We start from the raw sequence: 18,435 nt of genomic DNA, 5'->3' as shown, positions 1-18,435 counted from the left end.
CAGCCTTACTTTTAACACATAAGGAAAAGATGTATAACATACAAAAATACTTTTGTTTTTCACGTGTTCTACTGTAAGAACACGTTATTAAAGGTATAATGAAAATGTTAAACTTCAAGAGTGTCCGAATGTGAATGAAATAATTCACAAATTTTGATATTTCTCAAATCCACTTAAAGCTGAGCAAGTCAAGGGAAGACTTTATAAACAGTAAATAAAGAGGAAAACTAATAAGATTATTAGCACGACTTTTCGTTTCTCTTTTAGTCGTCTCCTTTTCTTTAATCAATTAACTTAAGAGGACATAAAAATACAGCTGAACTGATTAGACCCCAACCTATACGACCTTTAAAATACAGCTTTAACTGATTAGACCCCAACCAATACGACCTTTTGAACCTTTTTATATGTATGTATATAATATATATACCTCTGTTACCTCAGTTTGATACATTCCTGGAACTGCAATCAGGTAATATATCCTAATTTCTCCACCAGTTATGTATAGATATTCTGAATTTACATAAGACATAGTTGTGGTAGTAATTTGTCAAGACGCAAGATTTAATTGCTGGTTGTAATGAATAGGCTTTTTTTGGTTACATTTTCCAGGTGAGTTAGTTGTTTTTGTAGTTCTACTTTGTGATTTTTTTATTTCTTGGCTTTATTGTCTAATGAAAGAGCAGCTGTGTTAGAAGAGGAATGAATTGAAACCTTTACCAGCATAAGCTTAGTGTGGTTTTGAAGAGCTTTTTTTTCTTCATTTTTTTGTGGTGGTGGTGGTGGTGGTGGGGGGGAGTGGATAGGGATTTCTGAATTTAGAGAATAACAACATGGGTTGTGGGGAGAGTAGTGTGTATGCATACCTTACTCTTGCCTTGTGCAGGTGGAGAGACTGTTTCAGAAGGACGCTCAAGCTGAATTTAAAGAATGAAATTTAAAATAAGTAAAGGGAAACAATCCCTGGTTCGACCACTGTGTGTAGTAATTTCTTGTACTTATTTGTTGATGGTGAGTTCTTAAGCTTATTTTATCCTCGGGGGTAACCAATTCCACCAAGAGTTTTGCTTTATGTAATTTTGCCTGCCTGTTTCATACTAGAGGATATGCAATTAAAGGGTATGGTACAGTCTTTCTTGTATGTCGATTTAGCAAACCAATGGCTTTGAATGATATGAAAAAGTTGTTCAGGAGCACCCAATTTATACAATGGGTTTGTGTTTGAAAGCCGGCCTTACTCAATAATCCCCTAACTTAGAAATGTTGCTTGTTTCAGTATTGTGTGAGGCCAACTATTAGTAACGATAAGCATTTGAGTTATTGTTATAAAGATGGTGCAACTGGTGGAGTTTGGAAGTGAATATTTTGCATTATCCGTTTGTTATCTTTGTTTGTTGTGCTGGCTTGGATGTTGCGACGAAGAAATGGGGGCTTCATTTTATGACTGCTAGATTTGACTTTTGCAATTTTGTGTAGTCTGAACAAGATGGCTAATCCAAATAATGTTGAGCTGGAGGCAGCAAAGCTTCTGCATAAGCTTATCCAAGAGTCTAAAGACGAGCCGACAAAATTGGCTACAAAGCTTTATGAGGTGTGTTTACATCTCTTATGTTGTATTTCTTACCAAATTTGAGCAATTTACCTGTATTTTTGTGCTACTCATGACTCAGATTTTACGACATATGAGATCCCACGGGAAGGGAAACTCAATCCCCTTTAAAGTAGTAGCAAGGTAATTCGCTTTAAACTCCATTCATATATTTAGAGCATTACAGAACTTCTTGCATATTTCCCTCCTTATTTGGTCCCGACCCCCTCTCTTCAATAACCTTCTTTTAATCATTCTCATGTTGTGCTTCCCTTTACAATGAACAGTGTAATTTTCACAGTATAACTATAGCTGCCCCGTGTGATTATGTTTCCTGTACAAATGCATCCTTGAGCAGTGGCTCGATGGTTGAAACCAGAAAAACTGCTAAAAAATAGCCTGCATACAGTTTGGGGCTCTTGATACACTTGTGTGACTTGCCTATGACAGTTTTGCTTAAACTTCCCTAACTTCTGTTTTTGTTGGTTCAAGAGCTGTGGAGACTCTTGTCAAGCAACATAGTCTGGATATTGAAGCTTTAGCATCATCACATCTTCCTATGACCGTGGGAGCACAAGTAGGAGAAGTTGCAACGTCACAAGTAGCTGGTAAAACTATACTTGTTGCAATTTAACTTGCTGTCTTAATTTTAGCATTTCAAGTTCGTTTCCTGCTGGCTGTATGTTTCATATTTCACAAGTGATGAGTGTTAGTGCAGGTTCTTTACAGAGGGTTGAGGTCACAAGAAACATGACAGTAAATTTTCTGGGAAATGAGATGGTTAAAGCAGATGTATACGCTTCTAACAGTGCAGTTAGTGGTTCAAGTGGCAGCGGACATGGTATTTATCGAGTATCTGGAACCCATATAAGTGGTAAGTATTAAAAGGCTTGTGCTAACTTGCAACTAGTAGCCGAGGGTCTTTCGGAAACAGCCTCTCTACCCCTCGGGGTAGAGGTAAGGTCTACGTACACTCTACCCTCCCGAGACCCCACTAGTGGGATTTCACTGGGTCGTTGTTGTTGTTGTTGTGCTAACTTGCAACTAGCATGTTACATCATGCATATTATGTGGTTAGAATCTGATATGTTCACTGATAATGAAGAAGATTATACACTGATAACATATTTGGAGGGGCAATAGGGGGAGATAGAGCAACATGTGACGGTGATTCAGCCAACAAGGCAACCTCTTTTTGCTCCTCCGTTTGCTCTGGTATCATCACAGAACTCTATTAACATTGTGTTTACCCTAAACCGGGTAGGAATTTTGTATTTATACAAAATCCTATTTACAAGCTTATGAGCATCTAATAAAACCCCTTAATGCACCACTTTACACGGGTACAACGTAAGAGTACAGCTCCCTGTTCTGACAATCTATACATTAAGCACGGAAACATGTCGCCATTGGCCGTTTTGAGATTGAGGGAGTAACAGCCTATTTTGCCTTCTGATTGCTAGCAAACAACAATTTTATAGTACTAGAATTATTTTTCCTCGGGATGAGAAGCTCAATAGGGATCCAAAGAGATACTTGGATACACTAGTGGCCACAATAAAAGAGCAATTTCCAGGTTTCTTGGTTAGTTCAGGATGAGAGATGGGGAAGAGCTTGTTTGTTGAAGTTATTTAATTTCTCCACTTGATATGCTCGATCTTTTTGAATTAGGTCATCCTCGATCAGCTACAGAGGCTACACAGGATAAAGGAGATGCAATGCAACCTGGTATCCTATTTGACATGTTCAATTCTTTTGAAATAGGCCAATATCAACCAGCCGCAGTGGCTACACTGGATAATGGAGATACAATGCAATTTGATGCATTTTTTGACATGCAAGACTTTTTTGAGTTTGGCCAACCTCTATCAGCTACAAAGGATAAAGGAGATGCAAATCTTGTAGACTCGAATCAAACAACTACAACCAGTATTGCTGATAACAGAAGACATTCTCCTAATTTAGACGATGATGTTGCTAGATCTCTACCCGGATTGGAATTGGGGATAGGGACACAGATTGTGCAGCTAGGTTCAGAACATCATCAAGTGGATGATGTAGAAGTTGATGCGAGGGACCTCCAAAGGAATGTAGTGCATGCTGATTTGGAGAAGCAAAACAAGACGAAGAGGATAAAAAGAGAATACGGAATTACTCTGGAGGTTCTAAAGCAACATTTTGGGAAGAAGCTTACTGATGCTGCTAACAGCTTAGGGGGTAAACTTATGCACTACACTTAAGAATCACTTGAACCTTATGCTTTACTTAATTTAATGATGTTAACATTAGCCTTTTTCACTTTACTTCTTTGGTAACTCGAGCTGCTAAACTTATGTTCTCATTGCAGTTGCACGAACTACATTGAAGCGCATATGTAGAGACTATGAGATTTACCGGTGGCCACGTGTTAAATCAAGAAAGCATAATTGCTCCCTCTCTCAAGCGGAGTTACTACAAGTTGTTGATAGACAACCTTCAGATTCTGGTCCTAGACACCAACAATATGTTGATTTTTCTCCTGGAAGTGGCCCAAAATCCGCAACAAATTCGAAGGAATTGCATGTTACCATGCAAAGTGAGAATTTCATAAGCGTTAAGGTAACTTATGGAAATCGAACAGTGAGGTTCCCACTCTCATTTTCATCAGGGAAAAGGGATTTGGAAGAAGAAGTAGAAAAGAGAATAAAGTTAGTTGGAAATTCGTCGATCAGGTATGAAGATGAAGAGAAAGATTTTATATTGATAACTTGTGATTCGGACTTGCACTATGCAATGCACACATTAAGATCATTAGGTAGGACCATCATAAAGATGTTGGTGGAGATTGAACCTGACTACAATCACATAATTGACTCCTGTTAAAGTCTCATCGCCGCCCATAAACAAAAACAACTTCCACGTGTTTGGTTCATAAAAGAATCAAGTCCGCACGTGAAGTGGCATGTTTGAATACAAAGCAAATCTGTCAAGAAAAGTGGAAGTACTAATTCAAGAAGCTCCACAATACTTTTACTGATCAACATGAAGCTGATACAAAAGAATTTACAACTTATAACACAATTGAAGGAACAAATCAGGAAAAGCATAAAGCAACTGATCATAGGCCTATTGAGGGAAAGAAAGTGGAAAATTCTCAACTAGAGGAGCAAAACAATGCACGTTGAAGAAACCAGGAATACCAAAACCATATAATGAAGTTGCAGCAAAAGCCATTGATCATCTAAGTACTAATCGGGATACAGAAAAACATGACGGTCATGAGCGTGCAGCGAGTGAGACATCAGTAATGGCTACACTGAATTTGTTACAAGGGAAGAACAATGTGGGAATTAGTATGAGCAAAGATAGAGGAATTAGCTGGTGTGCTAAAACCAGTTGGAGAAAAAGCTGTTTTGTTCTAGAGAAACAGCAATTTGGTTGACAAAAGGATTAATGAATCTTCAAAACCAAGCTGAGGAAGCTAAGAGTGCATAGGTTTCTTGAAAATTTTCTTGTAAAATGTAAGCATTTGATTCTTTTTTTTGAATTGATCTTGAATTAATGCTTGTAGATAAAAGCTTAAAAACAGATGAAAAGTTCAAAGGAAATACTCTTAGGGGTCATTTGTTTTGAAGACAACTTATGCTGAGATTAGTTATCTTGATATTATTTCTTATTGATTGTTTAGTATGTTGTATTAATCCTGGTATTATCAATTTTACTGTTTTATTCTAGGATTACTATTCCACCCTCTAGCAGGTATAAGTTATCCTGGTACTATTTTAATAATGAGATAACTTATCCCAAGATTAATAACCAAACAAGGGATAAAATGGTACTAAATTTTTATCCAAGGATTACTTTTGCTTATCCATCATGTCAAACGACTTAAAGAGGCAAGCACTTCACACACACACACAAAAAAAAAAAAAAGCAAAAATTCAAAAATAAAACATTTTTCAAATCAACGATGCATGAAAATGTATTCTGAGGAATTTTCCACAAAAAAAAATGTCAATACATTTTTTGAAATATCTAAAAAGAGAAGTGTTGAATTTGGCAAAACCTTTTGTCCCACATCGGTGGGAAAAGAAGGGTTGGGGGGATTTTCCCCCTATAAAAGAAGGCTTAATGTTTAGGATTTAAACACACCTCTCATTTGCCTTCTCATCTGTTTAAGGCATTTGTATCTTCTCTCTTTAGTATTATTTCACTTGTATTTTTGGAGTGGAATAAAATATTGGTTGTGTCCGAGGAGTAGGCAAAATTAGCCGAACCTCGTAAATTCTGGTATTTCCTTTATTGTTGTTTTATTGTCTTATTTATTATTTGGTGGCTGTCATAATTTTTGGTATAGTAGTTGTGACTTATTCACACTATATACATTTAGCTTCCGCAACAATTGGTATCAGAGCCAAGGTACTGTCTAAGTATGCTTTGTGGTTGCAGCATAGTCTGATCTTCCACATCAGAAAAGATTTATCTTGGTAACTGAGTCAAGGTTCTGTCTGAGTATGCTCTGTAGTTGCAGTTTAGTCTGATCTTCTACATCAGAAAGGAAATAATCTTGATTTGTGTCGTCAGCTATTAAATAATATTTGTGTCAAATATGGGAGACAATAAACAAGAAGAATCTACATCAAGTGTCAACAATACGTCATCATTGACATCTTCGCTTATGACAAGAATTGTGTCAAATGCGAAATTTGCGGTAGAAATTTTTGACCGGTCCGGACATTTTGGGATGTGGCAAGGCGAGGTTCTAGATGTCCTTTTTCAACAAGGGCTAGATCTGGCCATTGAAGAAAAGAAACCAGATGTTATTGGAGAAGAAGATTGGAGAATTATCAACCGTGTTGCTTGCGGTACCATTCGATCCTACCTTGCTAGAGAGCAGAAATATCCATACACAAAGGAAACTTCTGCAAGTAAATTATGGAAAGCACTGGAGGATAAATTTTTGAAGAAAAACAGTCAAAATAAATTGTACATGAAGAAGAGACTGTTTCACTTCACCTATGTTCCTGGTACCACGATGAATGAACATATCACTAGTTTCAATAAGTTGGTCACAAATTTGCAAAATATGGATACAACTTATGATAATGGTGACTTGGCCTTGATGTTGTTGGCGTCACTTCCTGATGAGTACGAGCACCTTGAAACTACTCTACTCCATGGAAATGACGAAGTTTCTCTCAGAGAAGTTTGTTCGGCTTTGTACAGCTATGAACAAAGAAAGCGAGAAAAACAGAAGGGCGGAGAAGGAGAAGCACTATTTGTGAGGGTCGTCCTCAAAATCAAACGAGGACAAAGAAGGGAAGATCCAAGTTAAGATCCAGACCCAGCAAAGATGAATGCGCCTTTTGTCGAGAAAAAGGGCACTGGAAGAAAGACTGTCCGAAGTTGAAGAATAAGGCCAAATATAATAATGGAAAGGCCATTATGGATTCAAATGTAGCTGATTGTGATGATTCAGACTTCTCATTAGTTACAACAGAGTCATCAACATCATCAGACATATGGTTGATGGACTCGGCTTGTAGCCATCATATGTGTCCCAACAGGGACTGATTTGTGGAATTTCAAGAAGGAGAATATGGAGTCATCCACACAGCGGATAACAGCCCTCTTACCTCATATGGCATTGGTTCAATACGATTAAGGAACCATGATGGAATGATCAGAACATTAACAGATGTTCGATATGTACCGGATTTGAAGAAGAATCTCATCTCTGTGGGAGCCCTGGAATCAAAAGGGTTCAAAATCATTGCAGAAAATGGAGTGATGAGAGTATGCTCCGGTGCACTAGTGGTAATGAAGGCTAATCGGAAGAATAATAATATGCACCGCTATCGTGGTAGTACAGTTATTGGGACAGCGACAGTGACATCCAGTGACGACAAAGAGGCAGAAGCAACCAAGCTATGGCACATGCGCTTGGGACATGCTGGAGGAAAATCCTTGAAAACTCTATCAGATCAAGGATTGTTAAAAGGAGTAAAGGCTTGCAACTTGGAGTTTTGTGAGCATTGTGTTAAAGGGAAACAGACAAGGGTTAAATTTGGCACATCGATCCATAATACTAAAAGCATTTTGGATTATGTACACTCTGATGTTTGGGGTCCTTCCAAAACACCTTCATTGGGTGGGAAGCACTATTTTGTAAACTTTGTTGATGATTTTTCCCGAAGAGTATGGGTGTATACAATGAAGAGCAAAGATGAAGTGTTGGGAATTTTTCTCAAATGGAAGACGATGATGGAGAATCAAACAGGCAAGAGGATCAAGTGTATTCGCACAGACAATGGAGGTGAATACAAAAATGATCATTTCAATAAGGTCTGTGAAAATGATGGCATCGTCCGACACTTCACTGTTAGACATACACCACAACAAAATGGAGTGGCAGAACGTATGAACCGGACCTTGCTGGAGAAGGTACGGTGTATGTTGTCCAATGCTGGCTTGGGCAAAGAATTTTGGGTTGAGGCAATTACATATGCATGCCACCTCATTAATCGTCTACCATCTGCTGCTATTGATGGCAAGACACCATTTGAAAAATGGTATGGAAAACCTGCTGTAGATTATAACTCTTTGCACGTGTTTGGCTCAACTGCATATTATCATGTGACGGAGTCAAAATTGGATCCAAGGGCAAAGAAGGCTATTTTTATGGGAATTACTTCTGGAGTCAAAGGATATTGCTTATGGTGTCCTATGACAAAGAAAGTAATATTCAGCAGGGATGTTACCTTTGATGAATTCGCTATGGTAAATAAGGTGACAGAAGATACCAAACAAAATGAAGGTGCTTCTAAGCAGGTGGAGTTTGAGGGAAAATTTATTTTTCCTACACAAGAAGCAGAGGAGGAAACAAATGAAGATTATCCTCTGTAAGGAGAGCCAGTAGAGGAGATTCCAACTCAGGAACCTCAACAACAACTTGAATCAATAGCAACCAGCAGGCCAAAAAGAACAATAACGAAACCTGTTCGTCTCATAGAGACGGTTGCTTGTGCAACCTCAATTGTAGCTGATGATGTTCCTACCACTTATAAAGACGTTGTCCAAAGTTCAGAAGAAGATAAGTGGAGGATTTCCATGAATGATGAAATACAGTCCCTTCATCAGAATCATACATGGAGATTGGCCAATCTCCCGAAGGGAAAGAAAGCAATTGGGTGCAAATGGGTATTTGCAAAGAAAGAAGGATTTCCTAACCAAGTAAATGTTCGCTACAAAGCAAGATTGGTGGCCAAAGGATATGCTCAAAAGGAGGGAATTGATTACAATGAAGTGTTTTCTCCAGTTGTAAAACATTCCTCCATTAGAATTATGTTGGCTTTGGTAGCACAATTGGATTTGGAACTAGTTCAGATGGATGTAAAAACTGCGTTTTTACATGGAAACTTGGAGGAGGAAATCTACATGACTCAGCCAGAAGGATTCAAAGTTGCTGGAAAAGAAAATATGGTGTGCAAACTTGAAAAATCATTGTACGGATTGAAACAATCTTCTAGACAATGGTACAAGCGATTTGACGAGTTTATGTTGCGGCAAGGGTACAAGAGAAGCAAATACGATCATTGTGTGTATTTGCACAAGCTTAAAGATGGTTCCTTTTATATCTTCTCCTATATGTTGATGATATGTTGATAGCTTCCAAGAATTCGGAAGAAATTGATAAGTTGAAGATTCAACTGAAGAAGGAGTTCGAGATGAAGGATTTGGGTGAGGCAAAGAAAATTCTTGGCATGGAGATAATTAGAGATAGACGTTCAAAGAAACTCTGTTTATCTCAAAAGGAATATTTGAAGAGAGTACTTCAGCGTTTTGGCATAGATGACAAGACTAAAGCCAGTTAGTACTCCACTTGCTTCCCATTTTAAGCTAAGTGCTATTATGTCGCCAATGGATGAAGCTGAACGAGAGTATATGTCAAAGGTACCATACGCAAATGCTGTTGGTAGCTTGATGTATGCAATGGTTTGCACAAGGCCTGACATTTCACAAGCTGTTGGAGTTATTAGCAGATATATGCACAATCCAGGGAAGGAGCATTGGCAAGCTGTGAAGTGGATTCTACGGTATATTCATAATAATACTGTAGATGTCGGGTTAGTTTTTGAGCAGGAAGACAATCAGTTTGTAATTGGATATTGTGACTCAGATTTTGCGGGTGATATGGACAAACGAAGATCAACTACTGGTTATGTGTTTACTTTTGCAAAGGCACCAGTTAGTTGGAAGTCTACTTTGCAGTCAACAGTTGCTTTGTCTACAACAGAGGCAGAGTACATGGCTATTACAGAGGCTGTGAAAGAGGCAATTTGGCTTCAAGGATTGCTAAAGGAGCTTGGTGTTGAACAAAAAGGTATCACAATTTTTTGTGATAGTCAAAGTGCTATTCAATTAGCGAAGAACCAAGTTTATCATGCAAGGACGAAGCATATTGATGTTCGGTATCATTTCGTACGAGAAATCATAGAAGAAGGAGGAGTCACAGTGAAGAAAATTCATACTACGGAGAATCCTGCTGATATGCTGACTAAGGTGGTGACTGCGATCAAGTTTCAACATTGTTTGGATTTGATCAATATTGTTGAAAACTGAAGATTGAAGATGAATACACAACCAAAATTTGTTATTGAGGGAAAATTAAAGATGTAGAATTTTGCCAAGGTGGAGATTTGTTGAATTTGGCAAAACCTTTTGTCCCACATCGGTGGGAAAAGAAGGGTTGGGGGGATTTTCCCCCTATAAAAGAAGGCTTAATGTTTAGGATTTAAACACACCTCTCATTTGCCTTCTCATCTGTTTAAGGCATTTGTATCTTCTCTCTTTAGTATTATTTAAATATTGGTTGTGTTCGAGGAGTAGGCAAAATTAGCCGAACCTCGTAAATTCTGGTGTTTCCTTTATTGTTGTTTTATTGTCTTATTTATTATTTGGTGACTGTCATAATTTTTGGTATAATAGTTATGACTTATTCACACTATATACATTTAGCTTCCGCAACAAGAAGTAGTACAAAAGTCAGCTTATTGGTGTTGAACTTCTTTACCAAGTAAAAGATTACTTCTCCACCCATGTTTTAAGGATGAAAAGAAAACTATACTATTTTTGTTAAAGAAAAGGTGATTCTTAACAATAAGAAGACTCAAGTGTAAAATATTCAAAAAGAATTTGCTTATCATACATCCAAAAGAAAAAAAATTCCAGTACAAATGAAAGAAGATGCAGAACAGAACTGATAAACTTTTTTGTTTCAACTATCATATGAACATTGTAGTTTTATTATGATATTAAAGTTGCCTGATATATATTTAAAAATGAATTTATAAAGAACTTGATAAGATTAGATTTTTAAGCTTTTAAAACCTGAACTTTATAAAAACGAAATGTTTAAAACTTCTTACACAAACACCTCATATTAGGCACGTGGTGAACAGTAGAGACAGAGTCAGAACCTGTAATTAGTACCCATAAACTTGCTATGGAACCTATAACATTATCTTAGTTACCAGATTCATAATTAAATATCTATATATATTTAATAAATTTTCTAAAAATACGGAGTCTAAGAAAAAGTTATGGATCCGACCTACCTCGTAATTAGTACTTTAGCTCCGCCCCTGACATGGGCTACCTTAGTTATTTTGATTAGGTCAACCATAAAAAGGATAGTTTTAGTTGGAGCAACCATTGGATATAACTTTCCGACGTGAATCTGGATTTAATCGGACCCATATTCACCGGGTGGGAAAAAAAAACGAGCATCACCTCACCTCGTACTTTGTTATAAATGTCAATCTTCGAAGAGTTGGTGAAAGAAATATAGTACTCCTAATATACCCTTTTGTAGTATCCAATAAGGCAAACTGCACCAGAAAATGACAAACATTCCTAGTCAGTGAGAAAGTGATAATATAAATACTCCTTTGCATCCACTAGCAGCTGAGCCACGTGATGCCCTCCTTTTCTATATTACAGAGTTAGTTTTTTTGGTTTTCATCCGTGTCATTAGAGTCCGATTATATTTGGATCTGCGTCCGATTGGACCATATTTGGAAGACAACGCTCCATACCAAGGATTTTTTCATAAAAGAGTATAAGTTATGTACATCATTAGCATAAATTATTTTTAATTATTAAATATAATTATTATACATGTTCAATTTATTATACATGTTCAACCATAACATGATGGTGTAAAAATTCCGTACAGTGTGATACGCATAGGTTATTTCTCTATCAAAATTCTTACATTTCTATTATTAGTTGTTGTTTGTTTAATTATTTTACTAGGTGCGGTTATTTTTGCTCTTTTCATAGTTCTTTGTTATTATTGATTTGATTAAGCTTTTCTTGAGCCGAGAATTTACTGAAATATTTCTCTATCTCGTTAAAATGACACCAGGTATCTACTTTTAAGAATGTCGTTTAAAATATATCAACAATTTATAATGTATTTAAAGATTAGCCAATTTCGCTCAAACATCACAAAACAACGTCCTAGATTTTAAACCTCAAAATTCAAACTTCATCCTAAAGTTCGAATCTTATGTCTTGAATTTTAAATTAGTAGTTCAGAAATTCAGGAAACTTGGTCCTTAACTTCAAATTAGTAGCTCAAAAAACCAAGACACTAAGTTCTGAATTTCCAAATTCAGATACTTAATCCAGAAGTTTGGGTGAATTAACTAATCTTTAAATATATTGTAAATCGTGAATATTTTTTAAATAGGGGGCTTAAAAATGATTATCGCTGCGCTTCGTCCGGTAAGATCCAACTCAGAGTACCTTCCTTTTTGGAGTATAATCTCTGATAGGATATGGACCTTTTGGATCGTTTGAGTAAGAGAAGAAAAAAGAAAATTGACAGAGCACTAGTGACTAGCCTATGTGGCCTACACAAAGAACTATGTACCAAATTTATGTGCTTTCATAAATTCTTTTCTCTCTTTTTTATTGGTTGGTTTATATTCCAAGTTGGCATATTTAAATGGATTGTGTTCATTTTCACAACTTAGAATGAGAGAGAGGAAAGTAATTAAGAGGATTTTGATTCTTGATTTGTTATAATAAATTCTTTAATCATGCCTATTGAACTGAAATTTTCTTATAGAAAACGAAATGATGGCATTAATCGGTGGGTTTTTTGGACTCAACATAATGGTGATGAGTTGAACCAAGTTAAATCCCTCTTTCCAATTCTCAGTAAGTTCTTCTGTTTCTCTGTTTGTGGCCTTGGTCTTTTTTTCCTTTTTTTTTTCGAAATTGCATTTTTTTTTTGGGTATAGTTTTGGTCTGAGCTGAGATTAAATGGAGTGAAATGATTAGTGAGAATTCATATAGCCGATTCAAATTGCTTGGGATTGAGTCGTGGTAATAGTTGTTGTTCGTAACGAATTGGGAAAGGAGCTGTTAAGGAAGCAAAATTAGTTAGTGGGCAGTTACTGAAATAATTGAAAATCATTTAAAGCATATATAGCAGTGATGTCTAGTAATTTTTCTTGAGAAATATCCTTCATTTTGTCCATTTTTAGGGTCAATGAAATTCATGTTTCTTTCGATTTCTGTTGAGTATTAGAGATCATTAAGTTGAAGGGGAGTCTTGGCGTAATTGGTAATGTTGCTGCCATGTGACCAGGAGGTTACGAGTTCGAGTCGTGGAATTAACCTCTTGCAGAAATGCGGGGTAAGGTTGTGTACAATAGACCCTTGTGGTCCGGCTTTTCCTCGGACCTCGCGCATAGGGGCAGCTTAGTGCATCGGGCTGCCTTTATTAGAGATCATTAAGTTGTTGTTTTGTTTTGAAATTCTCTAACGTCAATCTTGTTCGACTTTTCATTGAAAAGGAGATTCTACTCAACCTGATACAAATGGTGACTGTCAATTGAACAGATTGACAATCAAGAATCTAGTCGAGCTTCTTGATGTTCAAGGTACTTGTTTGATTCAATTTTGGGCACCTATAAGGAATAATGGTGGGAAGACTTTCTTAACAACAGCAGACCAGCCTTTTTCTTTTAATGGCAAGATTCACGAGGGTCTGTGGGCGTACAGGCGTGTATCTCTTCACACAATAGCGTCCGTGGACGCCACAGAGATCGATGAAACTAAACGCATATGCGTCCATGGCCGTCCAGCGCGCGTCTTCAGAAGTGGAATGCCTGAATTCAGTCCTCATGTCAGATACTATTACATGGATGAATACCCTTTGCGCAATTTTGCAATGTGTTTGGGAGTAGGTAGCTATTGGACTTTGCCAGTATTTGAGAGTTCAGGGGACCGTTGTATTGGCGTACTGGAATATGCTTTCGAGGCAAATGTAGGTCTTGATCTTTACTCTATCTTAGACCGTCTCATCAACAATCACAGAATACTTAAGGTATATCCTATATGCCCCCTACTTTTTTGTAGAGTTTAACTTCTATAGTCAATATAAAAGATATTTTTACATTATCAAGTCACCTAAGAGATAGCTACAACCGACTACGCTGCCAGTTTATATAAGCTAGATTATATATCCTCATAAGCATGACCACAATAAATGCAATGTTCTGAAATAATTTTGTGACTGAAAAACCTTGATAAACAAAAGTCATGCGACATGCATGTTAGAGTTAATTCCACTCAGGTTTCAATTAAATAAGTGGAAGTTTTCAAGTTCACTACATCAAGTAACTTGGGCAAGTGAAACTTTTGATAGCCTTGAGAATTTTACTTACAACTCGAAAGTGAAACATTTCAAGAATTTATGGATTAGGAGTCCTCAGATAACCACTTTTGATGGTTGCTCCTTCTGTACCATTGTTATTTTCCATGTTGGCTTTGGAGAAAATTTAGAAAGTAATGATTTTGTTGGGATTCTCATAACATTAAAGTTCTTAGTCTTCTGTCCTCATTGGATTACTACTACTACTACTTAGTTGCGAATAAGTTGGGTAAATTCCCCACATGATTGAATATCTAAATTTGTATCGGATGATTCCTTGCAGTTAGGCACATGATTGAATATCTAAATTTGTATCGGATGATTCCTTGCAATTAGGCTTCCTCCAAAATCCTCGAGTAAGCCTAGTTTGCTGTTAGTTGTATTTCATACTGCGCTGAAACTTATATTATTTGCAGACAATGGGTCTAGCTCTCATTCCTTCATGGTTAGCATGCCCGCAAGAGGTAAACTCTCCTAATTATGCATTTCTTTATAAGCAAGTGAAAAGAATTCCCGTCATTGAATATTTATCTTGAACAATACATTAAAAAAACGGCCAGCCCAGCTTCCGGGGAAAGTCGGACCGCAAGGGTCTATTGTATGCAGCCTTACCCTGTATTTCACTGTTTCCACAGCTCGAACCCGTGACCTCCTGGTCACATGGCAACAACTTTACCAGTTACGCCAACTTTCCCCTTCTATCTTGAGCAATACATGAAGTCTTTAAATCTCTCTCTCTCCCACCTCTACTCTATTTATGTAATTTAATTTGCTCAAAGCAGATACAAGAAGTATGGGAGCAAGAACTTGCTCAAGTAAAGGAGGCTTTGGACGTAACATGTAAGACTCACATGTTACTCTTTGCTCAAACTTGGATTCCAGTGCTTGATTCAAGTAGAACACAAATGTTGATCACCTCGCCCCCAACAAAATATTGGAGTGAAGAGATATCGTCTCTTGAATTTTTGGCTGTTAGTGACCTACATCATGTACAGATTGGTCAAGGATTGGTTGGAAAAGTGCTTTCATCAAAGGGTTCATGCTTTTGCCGAGATATAACTCAATTAAGCATAGATTTTTACCCCTTAGTACCAATTGCCCGCTGTGCTGGATTTACCGCCTGTTTTGCAATTTTTGTGAGACTGAATAGTGCATGCCACATGGTACTAGAATTCTTTTTACCACGTGATGAGATGCTCGATAGAAATCCACAAAGTTTCTTGAGCAAGCTATTAGCCACAATTCGAGAGCAACTTCCGAGCTTTTTCCTTGATTCAGGACCAAGCCTGTTTGTTGAGGTTATCAGAACTGCTCCTGTCGATGAGCTTGATTCCTTTGAGATAAACCAACCACAACAAGTGGTTCGATCAAAGGGAAACGAAAAGGTGGTGCATTTTGATTCCTTGAATCAAGATACCGCTGATTTAGGGCCTTCGAGTTCAACTGATATAGGAGCTCATTACATGGAAATTACAAACCATACTCCTGATAATGGAGAAGAAACTGTGCTGCAAGATTCAGCACACAAACAAGGAGTTGAGGAAGCTGATGCAATGGACAAAGAAAAGAGTTCTGTACATTTCAAAGAGAACAAATTTGCCTATACTGATTCAGACATACTTGCAACATCATTTGTTGATTCAGAGCAAAACTTGTCTACTGATAAAGCTTCGCTCGATGAAAAACTTGATTCCTTCAAAATAGGCCATCGTCAACTTCCCTCGATGGTACAATATAACACCATCAATCAAATATTTGGTTTTGATCCTTCAAGTTCATCTGATTTAGAAGAAATTGTAACTGCGGATTATGGACGGGACACTCAAATGAATCTTCAGTCAAAGAAGAGAGGAGAAAGTACACAGCCAGATTCAGCACATCAGCAGACAGTGGAGGAAGCTGATGTAGCGGACAAACGAAAGCATTCTGTGCATGTCGAAGAGAATACAAATTCCCAGAATTGTCCAGAGAAACATAAAAGGATAAAGAGGATAGAAAAGGAGTATGGCATTAGTCGTAGTGTTCTAGAAGAACAATTTGGAAAGAAACTTTCTGATGCTGCAAAGAGTTTAGGAGGTAAGCAAATCTTTTCAATATAGGCATTTCGCAACTTCATAAACATTCACCAAATTTGATGCTAACTTTTTTTCTTGCAGTTGCTCGAAGTACCTTGAAGCGCATGTGCAGAGACTACGATATATACAGGTGGCCACGTAGTAAGTCTGCAAATGATGTATGCTCGCTTTCTGAAAACAAACCAGTAAAAAGAGTTGAAAAACAGATGGGGAATTCCAGTCGAGAAGACCTACAGCTACCACATGCTAGTCTGTCTAATGGAATGGATACAACTACGACGTTGACTCAGAGGAAGGTGCCTATTGCTACATTTCAGAGCGACAACACCATGAGCGTAAAGGTAACTTACAAAGATGTGACCATAAGGTTTCCGCTCTCTCTTTCATCGGGGAAAATTGATTTGGAAACAGAAGTTGAAAAGAGATTGAAATTAGTACCGGTTGGAAGTTATTCTATAAAGTATGAAGATGAAGATAACGATTGGATTGCAATAACTTGTGATTCAGATTTAGAGTATGGAATACACACTTTAAGATCATTAGGAAGAACTACAATGAAGATGTTGGTTGAGCCCTTGAATTAATTTTACTGATTATGTACATGTCATATGTCCCCTATTTTTAGTGTTCATGCACCATAGTACAATAGACACTTGTACGAGGCGTGGAAACAGCCTCTTGCATAAATGCAGGGTAAGGTTGCGCACAATAGACCCTTGTGGTCCAGCCCTTCTTCGGACCCCGCGCATAGCGGGAGCTTAGTGCACCGGGCTGTCCTTTATTCACCATATTTTTCCCATCAGCTTAAAGCTTTCCTTGAGCCTAATGCTTTTTAGTTACTAATGTTAATACGTGGTTGTAACGTGTTAAATGCTAGGATTTTGTTAGGTTTTGTTATCTTGTAATTGTTCTACATCTGGTAGGATCCCTAGATTGTATTCTACGTTTCTTCGGTCTGTGCTGGATATGTGTTATGACTTATGTCTCTTGTTTGTGTTCTTCTAAATAATATATGTGCGTAAATTAGCTAAGGATCTAACCAAACATTTTCCTAGCAGCAGTCCCTCTTTCTACTGACCACTTTATTCTTGCTGCTATTCTTTGTGTGACCTATATAGGTCACGAGTTCGAGCCTGAAATCAGGCGAGATACTTGCATCAGGGTAGGCTACTAACACTACACACCCTTGGGGTGCGCCCTTTCCCTGGAACTTGTGATCACGCCCAACTATGCCTTATAAAAAGGACAAGCGGTCGTTACAAATATAATCCGAGTATTTAGCCCAGAGTCGAATTCCACAGGAAATTAACCTACCAATTACTCTTGTTAGACTCACTGAATTCTTCGTAATCAACTTTCCAGAAATTTGAAATAACAATTGGTGATATTTTTACTAACTATAACTGAATGAATGAAAGTAAATAAACTAAAAGCTAACTATGGCTGAGTTGTATGCAAATAAGAGAAGGATCTAAGGTTGTGATTTCCCCTATTGATGGAATCCCTTCCTATAATGTTTCGCATAGAATTGCCTAATCATCTGTATCGATCATGAGCACTATTACTATCGTAAATCTCTCCCGAGTAATTACGATAATTTACTAGACGCACTCTCCCGAGTTACGCTAGCTGGCTTTTATTACGGCTCACTTTAGATCGCACCCAAGGTTTCGTTATCCCTAATCTCACATTTAAACCCTTGGTTATTGATTCCTCATATACTTTGAGAATGGTGTTGTTCAACAATTACCTAAATATGCACTCTCTCCCGAGTAATACATACTAAATAGGCACAGCTAATTAAGGATCCTATCAATTAACTACAACAAGAACGTAGTTGATCAAATAGAGATTAAACTGGGCAAACTATATTAACATAACACGAAGTTCATCCTTCAACAGGTTCCATCAAAACCCTAGACAAAATAATTAGCTACTCATAATCGTATTCATACTAACAACAACAAAATTCATCATAAATGGTAAATACAAAAGGAAGAAAAGAAGAACTCGATGTCGAATTATTCTCCTTGCCTCTTGCCTCTCCTTGCCTTCAACTAAGC

At 37.4% G+C, this 18,435-nt stretch overlaps 2 protein-coding genes across 11 annotated transcripts; both read left to right on the top strand.

The window, feature by feature from the left end:
• The first annotated feature begins 321 nt into the window (after positions 1-321).
• LOC107766340 (uncharacterized) lies at positions 322-5,235 on the top strand. 9 transcript variants are annotated; one of them, XM_016585106.2, is made up of 7 exons: positions 322-472; positions 1,477-1,591; positions 1,671-1,732; positions 2,081-2,196; positions 2,307-2,462; positions 3,260-3,805; positions 3,936-5,235. In XM_016585106.2, exons 2-7 carry the CDS (start codon positions 1,487-1,489, stop codon positions 4,448-4,450), a joined length of 1,500 nt encoding a protein of 499 aa, XP_016440592.2. In that variant the 5' UTR covers positions 322-472; positions 1,477-1,486; the 3' UTR covers positions 4,451-5,235. The 9 variants fall into 9 exon arrangements, with proteins under 9 accessions (XP_016440592.2, XP_075093576.1, XP_075093574.1 ...); XM_016585104.2 differs by lacking the exon at positions 322-472 and adding an exon at positions 479-612; XM_016585105.2 differs by lacking the exon at positions 322-472 and adding an exon at positions 807-1,011.
• A 7,196-nt stretch (positions 5,236-12,431) lies between these two features.
• On the top strand, positions 12,432-17,381 carry LOC107766341 (protein NLP7). 2 transcript variants are annotated; one of them, XM_016585108.2, is made up of 5 exons: positions 12,432-12,796; positions 13,438-13,970; positions 14,714-14,761; positions 15,080-16,373; positions 16,454-17,381. In XM_016585108.2, the coding sequence occupies exons 1-5, from the start codon at positions 12,676-12,678 to the stop codon at positions 16,954-16,956; spliced, it is 2,499 nt and encodes an 832-aa protein (XP_016440594.1). In that variant the 5' UTR covers positions 12,432-12,675; the 3' UTR covers positions 16,957-17,381. The 2 variants fall into 2 exon arrangements, with proteins under 2 accessions (XP_016440594.1, XP_016440595.1); XM_016585109.2 differs by having other exon boundaries at positions 12,608-12,796; positions 13,484-13,970.
• The last annotated feature ends 1,054 nt before the right edge of the window (positions 17,382-18,435 follow it).

This window comes from Nicotiana tabacum, chromosome 18, assembly GCF_000715075.1.
Source record: "Nicotiana tabacum cultivar K326 chromosome 18, ASM71507v2, whole genome shotgun sequence".
Lineage (NCBI taxonomy): Eukaryota > Viridiplantae > Streptophyta > Magnoliopsida > Solanales > Solanaceae > Nicotiana > Nicotiana tabacum.
Note: the sequence above shows the minus strand (reverse complement) of the source record. Positions and strands in the feature narration are given on the sequence as shown.